The sequence below is a fragment of the Myotis lucifugus genome, unplaced genomic scaffold (genome assembly GCF_000147115.1).
Source record: "Myotis lucifugus unplaced genomic scaffold, Myoluc2.0 scaffold_110, whole genome shotgun sequence".
NCBI lineage: Eukaryota > Metazoa > Chordata > Mammalia > Chiroptera > Vespertilionidae > Myotis > Myotis lucifugus.
Genome location: NW_005871158.1, coordinates 26,652 through 45,933, shown reverse-complemented (window position 1 = coordinate 45,933; position 19,282 = coordinate 26,652). Strand labels below are relative to the sequence as shown.

At 42.5% G+C, this 19,282-nt stretch overlaps 1 protein-coding gene and 1 pseudogene across 1 annotated transcript in view; both read left to right on the top strand.

Moving 5' to 3' along the window:
* The window catches only part of LOC111826914 (guanylate-binding protein 6-like), a 24,161-nt gene extending 20,069 nt beyond the window's left edge, over positions 1 to 4,092 (top strand). Inside the window, exon 6 of the mRNA XM_023757677.1 lies at positions 3,883 to 4,092. Coding sequence (XP_023613445.1) covers positions 3,883 to 4,092 — 210 coding nt within the window. The remainder of the gene's footprint in view (positions 1 to 3,882) is intronic.
* Positions 4,093 to 17,870: 13,778 nt separating this feature from the next.
* The window catches only part of LOC102417197, a 22,688-nt pseudogene continuing 21,276 nt past the window's right edge, over positions 17,871 to 19,282 (top strand).

Below are 19,282 nucleotides of genomic sequence, written 5' to 3'. Positions count from 1 at the left end.
AAATTATTTTCATTCCTCTGAGAACCATAACTATAATCCTGCAAAACTTAAACTAGACTCTCATATTCTCTCTTCCTTTGTGCTTTTATATAGGAACAATATTTTGAGGGGAAAAATGAATGTTGACCAACAACTCACACCATATGCAAAACTAAATTTGAGATGAATCATAGTCTTAAATGTTAAAGTGAATATTTAAAAGAAAGCTTCTGAAAAAAATAGAAGAAATTTTTATAACCTTGGTGTGAAAGGGAACTCTGTCCTCTGATGATGAGACTGAAATGGATGTCACCACCATGAAAAACATTATGGAAATTACTCACAAATAAAAATAAAACTACCATATGATTCAGCAATTCCACTTCTGGATTTTTATCTGGAAAAATAGACAATACTAACTGAGGAAAATATATGTACTCCTATATTAATTGCAGCATTTTTTTAAATAATAACCAAGATATTAAAACACTCTAAGGGTTCATTAAAAACTGAAGGGATAAAGAAAACATGGCATGTACATAATGGAATGTTATTCAACCATAACAAAAAAGGAAACCTTGACATTTGCAACAACATAAATGGACCTTGAGAGCATATGCTATGTGAAATAGATCAGAAAATAGAAAAACAAATATTGTATGATCTCATATGTGGACTCCAAAAAGCGACAACAAAAAAACAAGCCCATTTATAAACAGAATAAATTGGGAGTTGTAAGAGCAAGGGATAAGGAGTAGCAGAAATGGGTATAGGAAATAAAAATGTAAAGCCTTACAGGTATAAAATAAATAAGTCATAGGATGTAATGTACTGCATTGCACCTATAGTTAATTGCATATTTTAAAGTTGCTAAGATAGTAAATCTTAAAAGTTTTGATCACAAGAAAATTATTATGGAACCATGTATAGTGATGAATGTTAACTAGATTTACAATAGTGATCATTTTGCAATATATACAAATATCAAATCACTATATTGTACAGCTAAAACTAATATGTGATATGTTAATTATAACAATAAAAAGGAATAAAAATATTTCACTCATTTAAATGTCATAATAATAGTGATTCAGGATTTTTGTGGTTGTTTTGTTTTTGTTTTTTGGTGAGCAGGGTGCAAGGGTGATTTCTTTCCCAGGTTCTTGTCCAGATGGGTTAGAAGAATAAAGCCACGGAAAAAGTGGTAGGTGAGAAGTACAAAAAGTTTATTGCCAACAGATACTATCTCTAAAACTACTAATTCTCAGTTTCTATTCCTATGACTCTGTCTCCCCTGGCTAAGATAGGAGAGGCAGAGAGGTCCCCTAAGAGGGTGGCCACTGCTCTCTTTGTCTTGAGATATATATTCTAGAGACCCTTCCCTTAATCTAGGACCCCAGTGCTCTCCTCATTGGTCACTCTGCTACGTAGTGTTAGTTTCAAAGGCCAAAGCTCAAGTGGTGCCCCCTCTTTCATTTCCCTTATTTTGCAACATTCCTCTATCCTCTGTGAAAACATGTTTCCTTGTCCCCCTGTTTCCATATCCTGTGACTTTCCTTTATTCTCTGTGAATGTATGTCTTTCTCCCCCCTTATCCAGTGGCATTTCTCTGTCCTTCACATATCCATCTTGTCTGCTCAGGTTGGAGTTGCTTTTGATCTGTCTAATGGTTGCTTTAAGACCTAGCAACCCTATCTTGCCAAGCCTTGAGACTGAAACCGCTGGCTTCTCTGCTCAAAGAGTAAAACAGCCTCTTTTTTTCCTGGCCAGAGATGTTTTATTACCCCTATGGCTCTCCCAGCTGCTCAGGTCAGGGCTGCTTTTGATCTAACTTATGGCTGCTTAATTGTTCAGGCCAAGATGCCTCTATTTTCTCTGGACCCCCTCCCTTCCTATCTGCCTAATTAAGCTAGCTAGCTACCCTTATCAAAAGCAAAAAGCAAGAAACCAGCTAAGAGAAAATAATTACAATGCAACGATCAATCAAAGAACTCGTATTCAGATTATATAAGCAACTCCCTTGCCTGGCTGGTGTGGCTCAGTGGTTGAGCATCAATCTATGAACCTGGAGGTCATAGTTCAATCCCAGTGAGGGCACATGCCCGGACTCTAGGCTCAAACCCCACTGGGGTGGCATACAGGAAATGACCAATCAATGATTCTCTCTTATCATTGTTATTTTTTTTCCTCTTTCTCTCCCTTCATCTCTGAAATCAATAAAAATATTTTTTAAGATTAAAAAAATCCCTTAATTCAGCAATTTTCAGCCTTTTTTTCTCAAGGCACACATAAACTATTACTCAGGGTGCTCTTTTAGGAATTAGTTTATGTGTGCCATGAGATAAAAAAAAAAAAAAAGGTTGAATATCACTGCCTTAAATCAATCCAACAAACTGAAACTTTATACCCTTAAAAAATACCTTCCTGTCAATAAGCATATATAATCACATGAATTTTCAATGTAATAATACTACATGCAAATTAATTTGATCTGTAAGTATCTTTTAGAATAATACAACTATTCTAGAGACTGCAACTCCAAGTACATCGGGAAGGGAAGAAATATACCTTTCTCATAACCAACATTTAAAAGAAAATGTCTCTAGAAAGTTTTTCAAACAGCTTTATGTGAAAACAAAAAGCAGGAAAACTGTGCATAACTCATAGTACTAAACAGAAAAGAACTGTGCTCTTGAACTCTAGTTTATTCCTGAGGAAGTAGGAGCTTGTTCCTGTTTCCACTTACAAAGGAAATGTGTTCAATACAAATACTTTCCATTTGTCCTTAATCGACACACAAAATTCCTCACTCATGAGAAAAACAAGAGCCAGAGACTTTGAGTTGATAAAAGTGCTGATCAGACTGTCCTAGGCAGTGAGGATAAAGGGAGACACACAGCACCAGTATTTCAGTCCGCATTTGCGAACACAGAGCCATGGATGAACCTAATTTGACCTTCCTCTTACCCACTGGCTCATCATTTGAGGAAATCCCAAATCAATCAGCAGGGCCTTGTGACTCCATGAACTGCTATTAAGAAACCATTAGCCCTGGCCACTGGGGCTCAGTTGGTCAGGTGCTGTACTGTGCAGCAAAAAGTTGTTGATTCAATTCTAGATCAGGACATTTGCCCAGGATGTGTGTTCCATCCCTGGTGTGGAGTGTGTGGGAGGCTGTTTCGCTGTCACACTGATGTATAGCATAAAATTTATTTTCCTATATTTCTATACAATCAAGCCCTCCTTATAATTATTCATGAGAAGTTCAAAACTATGTTCAGTGATCACTTATCTCATTAGTGGACAATTGGTTTACTGTGTATATGTTTTTATCCATAGTAATCCAAGTTTGCAGAGGAAAGTCTACTTCCAGTTATATTGAACTTTCCATTGCTCATTGCCTATGGATGGGCCACTGTTAATCTTATGACCGATAAAGGAATAATACTGGGTTGCATATTTGATATTTGCTAACAGAGTTGAACATAAAGGTTCCCATCAAAGAAAAAACAACGTTTATCACTATGTAAGGTGACTACAATAATTAGACATTGTGGTGACCATTTTGCAATGTATATAAATATCAAACCATTCATTGGACACCTGAAGCCAATATAATGTAATATCTCAATTGAAAAAATAAAGGAACCCTGGTCTTCATGTCTACCAACACCATCATTTCACAAATGTTGACCCTGAACCCAAGAGAATTGAGGAACTTTCCACAGGTCACACAACTAATTGGTCTAAACTGTGACTAAAATGAGCTTCTTAACCATGGTTTATGGTTCCATACTCCAGTCCAACTCAATGCCATCAAACTGCTTCTTCCAAGAGGATCACACTTGGCTTTTCCCTTCTAACAGCCTCTTTCCCTTGTATTTCTCCACATTTCTGTGGCAGGGCATCATAAAGAAAAAGAAGGAAAATTTCTTGCTGAAGAATGAAGAGGAATCTCTCAAATATTGCCAGGCTCAGCTTACACAGCTTTCAAAGCCACTGATGGAAGGCATTTTGAGAGGAACTTTCTCTGTACCTGGAGGATACATTCTCTACTCAGGGGAAATGAACAAGATTGAACAGTCCTATGAATTGGTGCCCAGGAAGGAGTGAAGGTGAGGAATAAAATGAGGGGGAAGACTGGCCAATAGGGTCAGAGAGTGTTTGTGGGTTCTTTTGAAAATCTAAGACAATAGGACCATTGGTGAAGACATAACAAAGCATAGCGATATCTGTACATTTTTACCTTTTACATCTACAATTAGTTAAATACTATTAAATAAGCCAGAATTTCCCCCCTAAATATAGGATTTATTATCAGGAATGTAGATGAAAGAGAATATGTCTTTCATTTAGGAAACAATGCAATAGTTTATCATGCTGTATAAGGGATACATTGTGGGAGCGTAGCTGTAGATGACGCAGCAAACTGCTGGTTCCGGGTGCGTGGCCACTGTGACCTCTGAATGTCCCTCTCAGGTACGTTGGCAGTTTCTGGGGAAATGGAACCAACTATGGTCGAAGGTAGTCTGGGAAACGGGTCAAGTTTATAATAGTCTAGGAAACGGGGCAAGTTAATATTAGTAGCTACAGCAACGGGGCAAAGTTGATTAATTAGTACCTTGGTAACAGGGCATTATTGATTAATTATGGTTTTATGTAATTCACTTATGTTTTAGTAACTGCACTTAGCAACAATGATTGATTGTATAACTTTGAAGGAAATAAATAGGCTAGAACGGCGACCGAAAGGCGCCGCCATTGGCCATTCACCTGCCTGTTGTGTTGGTGTCTTATTTTCCTTTCCACAATACATAATTAAAGAAACGATGTTCTCAAAAAGCTTATGATCTTACCTAAGAAGGAAATATAAATAGTCAAGTGGATTGGTAGGATAATGATTATCATGTAAGTATAAACTAATAGTGGTGATAATAATGATGGAATGATGGTGATGGTTGATCTATATTGAGCACACACTTCCTAAAGCAAGTATATTTTTAGGTTGATCATTTAAATTGATTATCACTTTAATCTTTAGAATAATTTGACTTTAAGTACTAATGTCATCCACATAATACAGTTGAGAAATGAGATGCACTGAGAACCTCATAAGTTACCTAAGAGCATACAGCCAGCAAGTGGTAGAGGTGGTAGGAAAGGTCTGTGTACCTGGCACCCAGTCAAATCTCAGAAGGAAGTTTAGCACAGTTTATTGGAAGAGGAGGTAGAAGCTATAAGTTTAAGTATCAATAAGTAGTATCTGAGTAAAGAAAGGGAAGATAAGCATCCAGTCAGAAGAAAAATAATGTGCAGAGACTACATACAATTGAGGTGGAGTGTTTGTAGAACTTCCATAAGTGGCAACATTAAGAGAAAACTGGGGTTGCCAAATAGGGTTTTTCCCCAACTAAAGATGTTGAATTTTTTAATTGTGGCCCTGGAAGGAAGGGCACCACTGTTGGATCCTAAGAAAGATGATGAACTTACAGGATCAAATTTGTAGTTTTGTTGAACATTGACTTCCCCAGCAAGAAGAGTCTTTGCTCCTTGTTTCCTCAGGCAATAGAGGTCCTCCAGAACTTCAAGCAGTCACAGGCTGCAACAAAGGAATCCATCATCCAGGCTGACAAGGTTCTCACTGCTGTGGAGAAGACTCTAAAAGGTACAGGGGCCGTAACCAGATTGACTCAGTGGATGGAGCGTAGGCCTATGGACCGAAGGGTCTGGGTTTGATTCCGGTCAAGGGCATGTACCTTGGTTGCGGGCACATCCCCAGTGGGGGGTGTGCGGGAGGCAGCTGATAGATGTTTCTAGCTCTCTATCACTCTCCCATCCTCTTGTAAAAAATCAATAAAATATATTTAAAAAAATAAAAGATACAGTAGAGGGCTGTGATAATGGACAGCAGGGAGGTTCCTACAGTACCCCTCAAGAACAAGTCCTTCTTGAAACAAGGTGTTTCCACGAAAGAATTAGAACAACTTGGCTAAATCCAAAAATGAGTGTTAATTGCTCTGTGAGGCAACCAGTGCCATTCTGTCATATTCTGAAACATGTTTTGCTGGGAATTGTTTAGAAAGAATATTCAGAGATTCCTCTCTGGCCATTATAAAAACCATTTTTAGGTCTTACCCTTTTGAAGGGTACAGCTAGGTATAACTATAATTTTCTTTCTCTCTTTAAAACCACTTGTGGCAACAGCTGAATAAAGCCAAGGACAGGAGAAATTGGGAAAGAAAACAAGAGTTGCTTACACAAAACACTGAATGGAAAACTAAAACAAATGGAGGGCTCTAGAGGAGCTGTGGGGAAACTACGGCCCGCGGGCCGGATCCGGCCCCTTCGCTGTTCTGTCCAGCCCATGGAGCCGAAAGAGCGGAGGGTTCTCTTGCTCTTTATGTAATGATGTTTACTTTGAATTTATATTAGTTCACACAAACACTCCATCCATGCTTTTGTTCCGGCCCTCCGGTCCAGTTTAAGAACCCATTGTGGCCCTCGAGTCAAAAAGTTTGCCCACCCCTGCTCAAGAGAGAAGCTCTGAGGAAAACATTGCCCAGCTGAATGAAAAGATGAGAGACCAAAACACAAAGCTGAAAGATCAGCAAAAAATTCTGCAGCACATGCTGATGGTAAGTCTGGGTGGGATGTGAGGAAAACCTACAGGATAGTCACCTAGTTCCTCATGAAGGGAAGACCAAAACACTAAAGTCATAAACTGTAAAGTATATCTAAAGGCATATGATTCAGAGAAATGTCAAGCTAATGGGATCATTCTAAAGCCCCAAGTCTTTAAGACTCAGAGCCTTCTGTGGTATTAGAATGAGGTTTCAAATAACATGGCCCAGACTCATGATCTACTGTTTGTGGTGATTACAGGATTCTATTGTGCCCCGGGTGAATAGGACTTCAGTTCTCAGGATGTTTGGTATAACCATCAAAGAGACCTGACATAGAGCCATCTGGTCTCAAAGTATCAGATTGTATGTGGTATGAAATATGGGATAATGAAAGCTCTAAAAGGTGCTACATTGGTTTCCATATTAGCCTGCTCCATTGTACACATCCAGAGTAAATGCATTTTTGTCCCCACGTCAAGTTTGATAGCTATATTTTCTAGAGAGTCAGCAGTTCCCATTAAACATAACGTGTATGGTCATCCTGCTTCAGTGGATTGAAGAACTAGAACTAAACCTCCATTCCTCCCAAAGAACATCCTGAGGACTGAAACACATTCCTGGCATAGGTGTCAGGCCTGAGAAAGTCCCAATTCCTTCACATCCCCAGTGATTTCCCAATAAGGGACCTTAGGAAGGTTTAAAACAAAGATACTCCTGCTACCAGATCTAGAGGTTCAGAAATATTGTGCAAAAAGCATCAAAGAGATATTTGAATTTTACAATGATTGTTATGTGGATGATAAAATTATATTTAATTGAGTGCATGTATTACTGGGTTTTCCTGAAACCCATAGTTGTCATTTCTTAATTGTAACTTCCTCTGCATCACTAGGCAGAAGAGATACAGAAGAAATACAAAGAGAAAAAGGAAGAGATGAAAAAAGCGACTGAAGGTGAGAACAGCTGAAAACACTCCACATATCAAAATAATAAATTGTAGTTCAAAATTAAGAACTCTGCTCTTTGTAAAAATCAGAATTTTCATTCTTTCAGTGAAAAGAGAAGTCACAGATTGGAAGTAACCATTCGCAAATCACACATTGGATAAAGTTTTTGTACCCAAGATATTTAAAGAACTCTTAAAACTCAACAAATATCTCACTAGCTGGAAAAGCAAGTTTAACTTGTTCATTAGATTCCACATGTAAGTAAAATCATATGTTATTTGTCTTCCTCGGACTGGCTTACTTCACTTAGCATAATACTCTCCAGGACCTTGAAGGGGAAGGGGGATTGAGAGATTGGGTGAAAAAAGTGAAGAGATTAAGCAAAAAAAATAAAAATAAATAAATAAATAAAACCCTCACATATATAGACAACAGTGTGGTGATTACTAGAGAAAAGGGGGTGGGAAGGTAGAAGAGAGAAAAGGGGGGTCAATGGTGACAGAAGGAGACTTGACATTGGGTGGTAAACATACAATATACGGATGATGTGTTAGAGAACGGTACACTTGAAAACCATATAACTTTATTAATCGATGTCATTCCAATATATTCAATAAAATTAAAAAGAAAAAGAATATACCTCAAATTTATGCTAAATTAATCCCAGTGAAACACAGAACAGGTACTTCTATAACTCTATTCCTTCTTACCTCCATTTAATGTTATTATTTTTACACTAGAGGCCCAATGCACAATATTCATATTTCCCTCTGGCAACCGGGACCCAGATTCTCCTAGCAGCCCTGGCTTCCTCTGGAAGGATGTCCTGTCTAATTAATATATTACCTTTTATTATTATAGATATATATTACAAATTACATCTATATACGTAACAATCACAACAAAACATTTTGATAGTTATTAATTTATATGATTTTATGTCTTTTAAAGAGAATGGAGGAGAAACAATAAATGTATAGGGTTTGGTATGGTAACTTTCTTTCTTATAATTTCTGCTTCTCTATATTGCTATGAGTTCATGTGAACACCATGTGTTATATCTTTATTTCAATAGGCGGTGAAACCACTGACCTCCTTTATTCTGCTTTGTTAAATATATTACTTTTAAGTATAAAATAGGCCCTGCAATACAATTATATACATATTGTTGTATACAATTGCTTCTTAAACCAGTTAAGAGGAGAAAGGAGAGGAAGTCTGTATTTATACTGTCTTTTCTAATTACACAATTCCCTTATTGCTACTCTTTGGTTTTCTATGTGAATTCCATTACCATCTAAGGTCACTTGCTTCCTGCTTGAACACCTCCTTTTGTGTTTTTTGTATAGTCAATTGCTAGCAATAAAGTTTCCTCAAGTCTCCAGACTGTTTCAAATAAAATCAGTTCTTTGGGGGAGAACTTCAGAGATCTCTGTGATGATGCACTGCCTCGCTCCCTTGACAAAAATCTCTTAGTCACTGCTCCTCCCTGGGCAGGGGTGGTAGCCTCTTCTCTTCCCCACTTGCCTCTCCCAGCTTGGAAACTCCTTCCTACAAGTGAGCCAGAGGGTGGGTGATCAGGCCAGGCAATCTCAACCCTCACCCTTCCTCCCACCTATGCATCAGCTAGAGCCTTCACTCTGAGTGGGGCTGGGTGGAGGTTGACAACCTGAGCCTCCTGGAATTTGCCTCTGCAACTCAGTGTTGAAGGGGATGAGAAATACTGGTGGCCTGCCTCTCCCAGTGACATACCTTTCCCTTCTTGAAGAGGGAAGAGGGAGCCACATCTGTTGACCACACCCACCAGGAACTAGCAATGGAGATTTTGTCAAACTGAGCTAGTTAAGAAATTCAGTGAAATCCAAGAATCCTCTCCTTTGCCTAGCTTTCAGAAATTCCTTTTTTTTTTGTTTTTTTGTTTGTTTTTGAGTCAGTGCTTTGTACTCAGTGCTTTCAGTTTCACATTAAACCCTGCACTTCTAATTAATGGGTCTTTAGGACTTCCAGAAAGTCATATGACATTAGATAAGTAAATAAAAGCTCAACCATCTAGTGAAAGACAGAGAAGTGACAGAAACCACTCCAACCTACATTAAGGAGAAAAAAGAGGTAAGAACTTTATTGCGAAAACTCTATACATTTTGGTCACACATATGAGATTTGTTTCATAGAGTGGATGACTTTGTCTAGAAGTAACCCAGGTTCTGGTTGCCAGGTGGAGGAAGGATGAGGCTGGGTGAAAATGGGGAAGGGATTACAGAGTACAAATTGGCAGTTATAAAACTGTCACAGGGATGTAAAGTACAGCCTAGAGAATGTAGTCAATAATATTGTGATAATTATGTAGGCTGCCAGGTGGGTACAAGACCTATTGAGGACTGCACTTTTTAAGTTATAGAAATGTCCAATCCCTGTGTAGTATACTGAAACGCATACATATTGAATGCCAACTATAATTGAAAATAACATTTAATAAATAACATAAAACATAGCCCGGGTTCACTAGATCCAACTTCTTAGTGCCAACTTTTTCCCTAATGACTTACAAAGAGAATTTGGCCCCACTACTTTACTAAAAATTTTCTCCTTAAAAACCAACTGTGGTACATCACTAAATCTCTCTGTGCTCTCAAGCAGTTTTTTTCTTGCTTTCTGGAAACTCTGCCTCTGAACTCCTTGGCTTGACATGAACTTCACTCCTCACCTACTTCTGCAAGAAAGCAGTTGCCCTTTCAGTTATGATTTGGGTTCTAATCAACCTGACCTTCATTGCTTGGCAGTAATATCTGGCATGCCTTTCTACTTCTAAAGTGCTCACTATCTGGAGTAGCCAGAAAAGGAGGAGAAAGGGAGGGAAGAGTTAGGACAGCTGAGAATTAGTCCCCTGTCTGCAGCACCAAAGACATGTAGGTTCCCTCCTAGACTTGCTCTTCCAGGCCCATGTTCCTTAACATCAACCACAACAGGTACCTAAATGCACACCCCACACTGGAAGCACAGGCTTGGCACTGGAGGGCAGGGGGGCAGCAGGAGGCTAGTACTGGTCCTGGCCACCAGCACCTCAGGCCTTCCCTTTGGATGAGAGGCCTCTGTGAGGCAACTAGTGCTCATCTTCATTGTCACCGGGAATGAGCTGCCCCTCTGGCACCCTCCAAGGGCTACACAATCAGCACTCCAGGGGGGAGGAGGAACACATCCTCCCTCAAAAGCCAAAAGGGGCTAACCCCTTCCTGGGATTGATGAAGTAAACCCCATCCACTTGCAGAGGCTCCTGGTCCCTCCTCATTGCTCTGTCTCTCCTCAGGGACAGGGAAGAGCTAGGACAGCTGAGATCCTGTCCCCTGTCAGCAGCACCAGGACCACCAGCTCTTCCCTACCCGCTCCTCTAAGCACTGGAGAAACTGAGAGAAAAGGTGGTGCTCAATCTACAGACAATTTAAATCCTGAATGATGGACTCTGATTATTTTTGTACTTAACAATACTTAATATTCTAAAGATAATATAAAGCTATGTGATATAGAATAATTCAATTCATAAACAACTGTTAGGAATAACTATAAAGTCTAATGATGTTTGTTTACCAGGCATTGTTTCTTGTGTGTGGTCCATACAAGAACCATCTCAGCATACGCTGTCATCCTTGCTGAGAAGTGAAGGCTTGGGGTAATTTGTTATGGGTTCAATTAGCGAGATAGACTACAGACTTAGAATTTAAATTTAAGAGCCTTTATTAAACTGGCCAGTGACTACAGCACGTCCCTCCTCGCAGGGAGCCTTGTACTACAGTGCTGACCAAGGGTCCTGCAAAGCTTTTATTTGCAACAACTACAAAGTGTTTTGTTAGCTGTTCCTAGTACTGGCAGGGTAAAAGGTTCACAAAAAGTTCACAAGTACAAATGGGAGGAAAATGGGGTTACACCTGGCTGGGTTTAATCATAATAGATTGTTTTTATAAGACAATAAGTAATTTTTCTATGCCATGGTCCCTGCCCCTTAGCACACTCAGTAATTCTTCTATGCCATGGTCCCTGCCCCTAGCACATCCCCTACTGGTCTTATGCCCGAATCAAATCTTTGATTCAGTGCCCTCCTCTACGATATGAAATTGAGGAGGCATTTGACAATGTAGGGGTTGAATAGTAGCCCGAGGAGGAGCAGAATGACTGGTCCTGCCAAGGAGGAGAGCAGGGTAGTTGTTGAGCCGCTGGGGAAGAGTCTGGCATTGGATGGTGAAGAATTGGCCAGGGTCTTGGCCGCTGATATAGAGTCTTAGTCCTTATGTCTTTCCCCTCCCCATTGGTCAGTCCACCAGGCAAGAGGCATGAGGAGGACAGGGTTACAATTTTCAGTGCCTCTTTCCTGAGACTTTGATGGCAGTTGGACTGCTCAGCACCACCTGGTAGGGTCCATCCCATCTAGGTTCCAGGCTTCTAGGGTCATGGTGCTTTACCCAGACGAGATCACCCGGAGAGAAGGTAGGCTGCGTTGGACTGGAACTCAGCACGTCCTCCTCCCGTATGGTTCTCACCACTCGTTGTGCTAACTTAGCATTGCTCTGCAAAGCCTGTAAGGACTTAAGCAAATTTTGGGAAGACAGCCGGGCAAGATCTTCCTCCCTTAGGTGGGGAAGAAGTGGTGGCAGCCTGCCAAACATAATTTCAAAAGGGGTGAGTCCTTTTATATAAGGGGTGCACCTAGCTCTGAGGAGAGCAAAAGGACGGAGACTTACCCAGTTTTCTCCAGTCTCTAATTTTAACTTAGTTAATGTTTCCTTTAAGGTCTGATTCATCCTCTCTACCTGTCTAGAACTCTGTGGTCTATAAACAGAATGTAATTTCTAGGTAACCCTCAGGGCCTTAACTATGGATTGTGTAACTTTGGCGATAAACGCTGGGCCATTTTCGGACCCCATGTATAGTGGTAGGCCAAACTGGGGGACAATTTCAGTGAGGAGTTTCCTAACTACTACCTGTGCTGTCTCTGCCTTGGTTGGGTATGCCTCAGGCCAGTCAGATAAGGTATCAATGAAAACCAGCAGGTACTTAAATGCTCCTTGTCCTCCTGGTGTCTCTGTGAAGTCCACTTCCCAGTGTTCTCCAGGGTTCTGACCTCGGAATCACTGCCCCAGCGCAGCCACAGCAGGGGGCCCTTGATTTACCCCGGTACACACTTGGCACCTTCTAGCCAAGTCTTGGGATATTTTCTGGAGTCCTGGGATGTAAAATTCTCTTTCCAGCAGTTCTGATAGCTTCGTTCCCCCCAAGTGGGTACTCTGGTGGGTCTGGGAAACGATGGTCCACCCCAGGGCTTCTGGCATTATAGGCCTCCTGTCTGGCAGAATTAGCCATCCAGCCTCTCCTTCCCGGGCCCTTAGTTTCTCAGCTAGCCTCTGCTCCTCTGGCAGATAAGTAGGCTTCTCTGGGAATCTTCGTGCTGGCAGGGCTACGAGAACTTCTAGGGGCCCTACTGGTCTTTTAGCCACTTCCTTGGCCCCTATATGGCTGCCAGGAGGTTAAGTTTCTCAGGAGTATTTTTAATGTCCTTTCCTCCTGAGGTCAGGAGACCTCTTTAAGGTGGCTCCCGTGTCCTCCTGTAAGGGCAGTGTGAGGAGATATATCTCTGCAGTCCCTGGGTAGGTCTGGCAGAGCAAGTGCAGGGCACTCACCAGGGCTTCTTTCTAATCCTGGCAGATTGTAGATCTCCCCTGGCTCCTCTTTATGTCACTACTGCCGCCCCCGCATACTGGTACCTTCCTCTACAAAGCTGCTCCCGTCAGTCCTTGTAGAGGGTCTCATCCGGATTCTGCAGGGGCTGGTCCACAAGGTCGTGGAGGGAAGTGAGGGTAGTCAGTGTCTCCTCGTAGTCATGCAAAGGGGCCTCTGCCTCCTCGTCAGGGAGGAGTGTGGCCGGGTTCAAGGCAGCTGTTTTCAGGAAGCTGAAATGTTTAGTCTTTTTCCCTTTCCCCACCAGATGGCCTGAGTGAGTGCTATGAGTTCCGCAAGGAAGTCCACCTTTTTGGCCCCCTACTGTCAGGGTTATCCTGAGCTCTCGGCCAGCTGAGCTCTGACAACTCTAATCCACCTCCTCCACCAATACGGGAGTTGGTTCCCCCGCACGTTCAGGGCACTCCCTTTTCCAATGCCCTTCCTTTCTGCAAAATGCACACTGATTTTTCCCAAGCCGAGGTCAGACTCCTTTTCTCTTGCGAGGCTTTTCTTGGCCCTTGTTGCCTCTCTGGCCCTTTGGGCATTTTTTCTCACTCATGGCCATCTGGGTGTTAAACCTGCCATTGGGTCCTCCTGATTATTAAATACCTTCTGGGCCACCTCAACCAACTCAAAGATTGATTTCCCCTCAAAGCCCTCTAACTTCTGCAATTTGTTTCTAATATCTGGGGCCGACTGGGAAGCAAGTGTAAAATTGATAGCCCTCCGATTTTCCAGGGCATCAGGGTTAGGCCCCTGGACTGTCTCTGTCACCTTAGAGAGGTCTGTGGGTCTCCAAGCAGCAGCTCGGATGCCCCCCAACAGAGTCTGGCAATACTGATCGAGTGCCTCCTTTCCCCTGTCACTACTGGGGTTCCAGTCAAGTCGCCTGGAGGGAAACACAGCCTCTAATCTGTCTTGGTCAGATGTAGGGTGTCCATCCAGACCCAGAACAAGTCTCCTCCTTTCTGCCCTGACCTTCTCTCTCTCTCTTCCGAAGTGAAAAGGGTCCGCAGCAGCTGCTGACAATCATTAAAAGCATGGACTCTAAAAAGAGAGATTAAGCCCTGTGGGTTCTGAGAGAAAGAAGGACCTTGGCCCCTCTAGCTGCACAGGCCACCAGTAGAAAAGGGGACACAGATCACAAAAGGCTGCCCGTCTGGACCCAGGTCCGGAGGGTCTGTCCACCGCAGTGGCAACACAGGAGCCGTGGGGTCAGCAGGACCAGCAGACGCCTGCAGGGCCCTGTTGGCCCTCCCCCTCCCCGCCTCCACATGCTGTCCCCCGCCCAGTGTGAGGCGGGAAGAACAGATCCAGGCCCTGGAATGGTGTTTCCGGAGGAAAGGAAACCAGCTGTGGAGGAGGCAGGGGCTCCGGATTGGGGTCATTTGCCACCGTGGGACTGGTGGGTGGAGGAGCATATGGGGGAGGCCTAACCCTGGGGAGTGTGCCTCCTCGCCTGGACCTTGCAGAACAGGGGGAGTTTTGCCCTTCTGGGCTGAAGCCAAGAGGACTGTCTGTCTCTGTCCCAATTTCTTTTCCTTATTCTGACAACTCTTTAACCACCTTGGTTTTTCAGTCAAAATATTGACCCACACTTGAATATAGGGAATTTTGTCAGAGTGACCTGGCCAGCCATAGACAACATGGTGAACCTGAAAAGCGGTGGTTAAATTATAAGTCCCGCCGAACCAGTTTGGCTCAGTGGATAGAGCGTCGGCCTACGGACTCAAGGGTCCCGGGTTCGATTCTGGTCAAGGGCATGTACCTTGGTTGCAGGCACATCCCCAGTAGGGGGCGTGCAGGAGGCAGCTGATTGATCTCTCTCATCGATGTTTCTAACTCTCTGTCCCTCTTCCTTCTTCTCTGTAAAAAATCAATAAAATATATTTAAAAAATAAATAAATAAATAAATTATAAGTCCCAACGTCCAGCCATCCCACCTGGAAAGTGGGCCACTCCCATTTACAGAATTTCTGCAAATCAAAAGCATTAACATCATAACATTTAAATCTACCCCAGAACTTTAACTTAATACAGTAAATTTATAACCTGCGTAAGAGCAACTGATAGGCAGAAATTTTTATTAGCTAAGTGGGCTGATTCCCCTTTAATAGTGAGCAAAAGACTCTGAGAAAAATAATTCTCGCAGCTGCAAGAGACTTTTGCAGACTATCACTGGTCCAGCCCAAACGTTCAGCCAGGCGTATCAACAGAAATGCAAAATCAATCAAAGTAGCTTTCACTTCACACAGACTAGTTAATGAGACAAACACCCATACTCACACTCTCTCAGTAGACTAGCCCAGACTGGAGCTGTATCCAGTCCCCCTTCTCGGTAGTAAATTGGCTAGTCCCACACAAATAATCAGCTGTTTACTCATAATTCCTCAATTGGATCCCTTTTTTTAAAATTTCCAACATGCAATTGTGAACAGTGGGTTTATTTTGTCCCAACCCCATCATGATCGGTGGCAAGAGACAAAGGGAGGGGTGACCTGTTTTCACAGATCCTCACTTAGATGCCCGCCTGGCCGCATCCCTTGGGAGCTTAGATTCATCTTAGCTAAGGTGCACCCATATAAACCCCGGGCGTGGTCACCTCCACGTGGGGGTGAGTCACTGTTATGCCATATGACGAATCACAGAGCCACAGGTTGGGGCCCACTCGGACTCTGTAACCGAAGTTGTGGAGCCACACAAAGGAGAGGAGAGGGCAGGCCCCCTCCTTCCACACTCACACACTTTCACCAGACATTCACTCAGAGTTTGAACAATCCACCCAATTCCTAACTAATTCTCAATTCCTGAGGGAGCTCTATGGCTTCCCGGGAGGTGATCAAGCTCCTCTTCCACTCGCTCGGAGTGGGCCTGACTGATAGGGGGTTGACGAAGATGACTGACCCTAACCCATTTTGACAAAGACAAAGACAACAAAGAACAAAGACAAAACAAACCAGACAAATGCAACCTAAGGTTGCCCAGAACCTGGAGCTCGCTCCTTGAAGTCCTGAAAATTTTTCAAAAAACATTGCAGCAGAGTGCACACAGAAGCAGATGACTTTTTAACAACAAACACCAAGACAACAAACACCAGACAGACAAACCCGGTGCAGCCTACAGCCGCATGAACCAGAGACCCTGGCCACCATCATGGCCGCGGTCAGGACCAGGAGTACGCTGCTTCCAGCCCTCCATATAGGTCCTTCCGTGGGACGTCCCAATTCCAGATTAACGACCGGTCTTCCTTTCCTCTCTCGAGAGTCCAGGTGGCTCAGTTTCTGAATCGAAAGTTTTGTGTCAGGATGCTGCCTTCTTCCCTTTCTTCTCCTTCTTTTTTCTAAACACTTCCATGCCTTGTAGTTCTTTTGCTTTCTTTTCTTTTTCTCTCTACTACCCTCCATCCTCCATAACAGCTGACCCAGAGGACACAGCTTACTCCTCCTTGGACACCAACACCACCATCAAGCATGGCCGTGATGGACCCTTTGATGCAGCCCTTCAACTCGCTAACACTTCAGGAAGCCCGTTGCCAGTGACGCCGCCCACTAGCCAGACCAACAAAGACAATCAAACCAACTACTTGAGGACAGCTGAAATCTCTTGACTGAAGAGGCCGGCAACCTCCTAAGGAACGGGGCTCCTTGTGCGCTTCATCCACTATGTTTATAGCTATGCTTGTTGTCATTGCTTGCCAGTCTTCTTCTGAGTCTTAAACAGCCCAATCTGAGAGGTGGCCGCTGATTTGCATGCGCTATCATTTAAAAAATAAAAAAGGGGGAATTTGCCGGAAGCCGGTCCATCCTTGCTGCTTGACACAGTCGCTGCAGGAAAGAAACATCTGCACAGCATATGTTTCAAGGGACCTGGCATATATAGCATATTGTTCTTAATATGTTTGCTCTCCTTAATGCCATGTGTTTTAACCAAGGTCACCTCTCTGAGAAAGGTTGTTTCCCCAGGTGGGGATTTTTCCCTGAGGTTAGGGAGGGGATACAACCCCTTAATTAAGTGCCAGGAGGGTAGTTAAGCTACATAATCTTTACTCCCTGGAATGGAGATAAGAAATGCCCTAACCTTTGTAATAGAAATTGACAGGATTAAAATCGGCTGGTATAAATACGGATGTAACAAGACAATAAACATCAGATCCTCATCAGTTCCTAACCAGAACTCCGACCAGAACTTTGGCTGGAGATCCTGGCTAGAGGTCCTGACTAGGCTGCTGATCAACTGAAGGCTGTCTTCGTGTCATTCCTTCTTCGCCGACTCCGTCCACACCTTTGGGGACCCCTGGACCCGCTGGGATTGGACCCCAGCAGGTGCATAGCTTTAGCCCTTGCCAAAGCTAAAGGTCCAAGGCTTCTGTGTTCCTTGTTTGCACTTTTCTAATAGTGTAGACAATGGACAGCTTCTAGCAGAACAATGTGATATGTACATAAGGAGTCTGTGCCAGGCCGTGACACATTAGGCTAAATACTTGTTTTAGAAGCATACAAAATGTAGGAAACTGATTTTTAAGTTCTGCACACAGAAGGCTGACATGCATGTGACTTGTGTAACCATGAGATACGACTTCTGGATCTTGTGTTGTGATGAATTGTTCCTCTGGGTTACAGCTCACCATGGCCTCTGGATACACCATGATGAACCCCATCTGTCTGGTGGAAAATCAGAATACTCAGCTGACAGTAAATCCAACAGCACTGGAGATTCTAGACAAGATCTCTCAGCCTGTGGTGGTGGTGGCCATTGCAGGTTTGTATCGGACAGGAAAATCCTACCTGATGAACCGCCTGGCAGGACAGAATCATGGTGAGTGTTGTTCTGGGGCAGGGCCATTTGCTTGGAGGCAGGGATAACAGAGGCTAATCATGCCTCCTTCAGGGTCATCTTAAAAGAGAGCCTAACTCATTCCAGTGAAAAAAGTTCTGTCACCACCAAATAGATCTCTGAAACCCCATTGTTCCATAAAATCTCCCTCTTGAGCTAGTAGCAAGGGGTTTCCCACTCTACCCAAAGATCTACCCATTATTCCTAATCCCATCCACTCTTTCTGCTGAGAAGCTCAGCTCCAGCAATTATTCCCTTATTTTCTCTCCCATCACTTTTGCCTTAAACTTCAGGGCCTTTTCAACTAGGACACAAATATTACTCAACATGTCCTGTTTTTAAAAAGGGATGGAACAACAGACAACAGTATATTCTATATATCCCATAGCTCAGTGGGGCTACTGTCCAAATTTTTGCTTCATTTCTGAGTAAAACTTTGCTAAATTGTACCCTTTTTACTTTTTTTTAAAAAATATATGTTATTGATTTTTTTACAGAGAGGAAGGGAAAGGGATAGAGAGTTAGAAACATCGATGAGAGAGCAACATCAATCAGCTGCCTCCTGACACCCCCTACTGGGGATGTGCCCACAATCAAGGTACATGCCTTTGACTGGAATCGAACCTGGGACCCTTCAGTCTGCAGGCAGACGCTCTATCCACTGAGCAAAACCTGCTAGGGCATACCCCTTTTTCTTTATCTAGTCTTTTCAATATGTGAACTATAACACAGCAGAGTGTAAAAAACATACACATATATAAAGTTAATAAACATAAAGAGATCCTCTTTGTAATTACTGTCCATATCAAGAAACAAAACATCAACAGCATCCAAAAGCCCTAGATATACCCTCTGACACCTCAATAGAGCTCACTCATGTTTTGATTTTCATGGTGCACCCTTTCACTCTGCCTTTTAAAAGCAGTTTTACAAGGTGTGTATGCATTTGTAAGAATAGCTTAAATATTATAAGGGAAAGTCCACTCAGGTATTCTTTGGAGTCTTGCTTCTTTTACTCAACAAAAAGTTTCAGTTTTACCTAGTTTGTGATATGTATCTGTAATTTATTTATTTTCACTATTTTATAGTATGCTATTGTGAGAAGATATCATCATTTATTTATCCATTTGTTGTTGATGAACAATGATTTTGTTTTCTAGTTTTTTACTTTTATGAATGATGCTGACATGAATC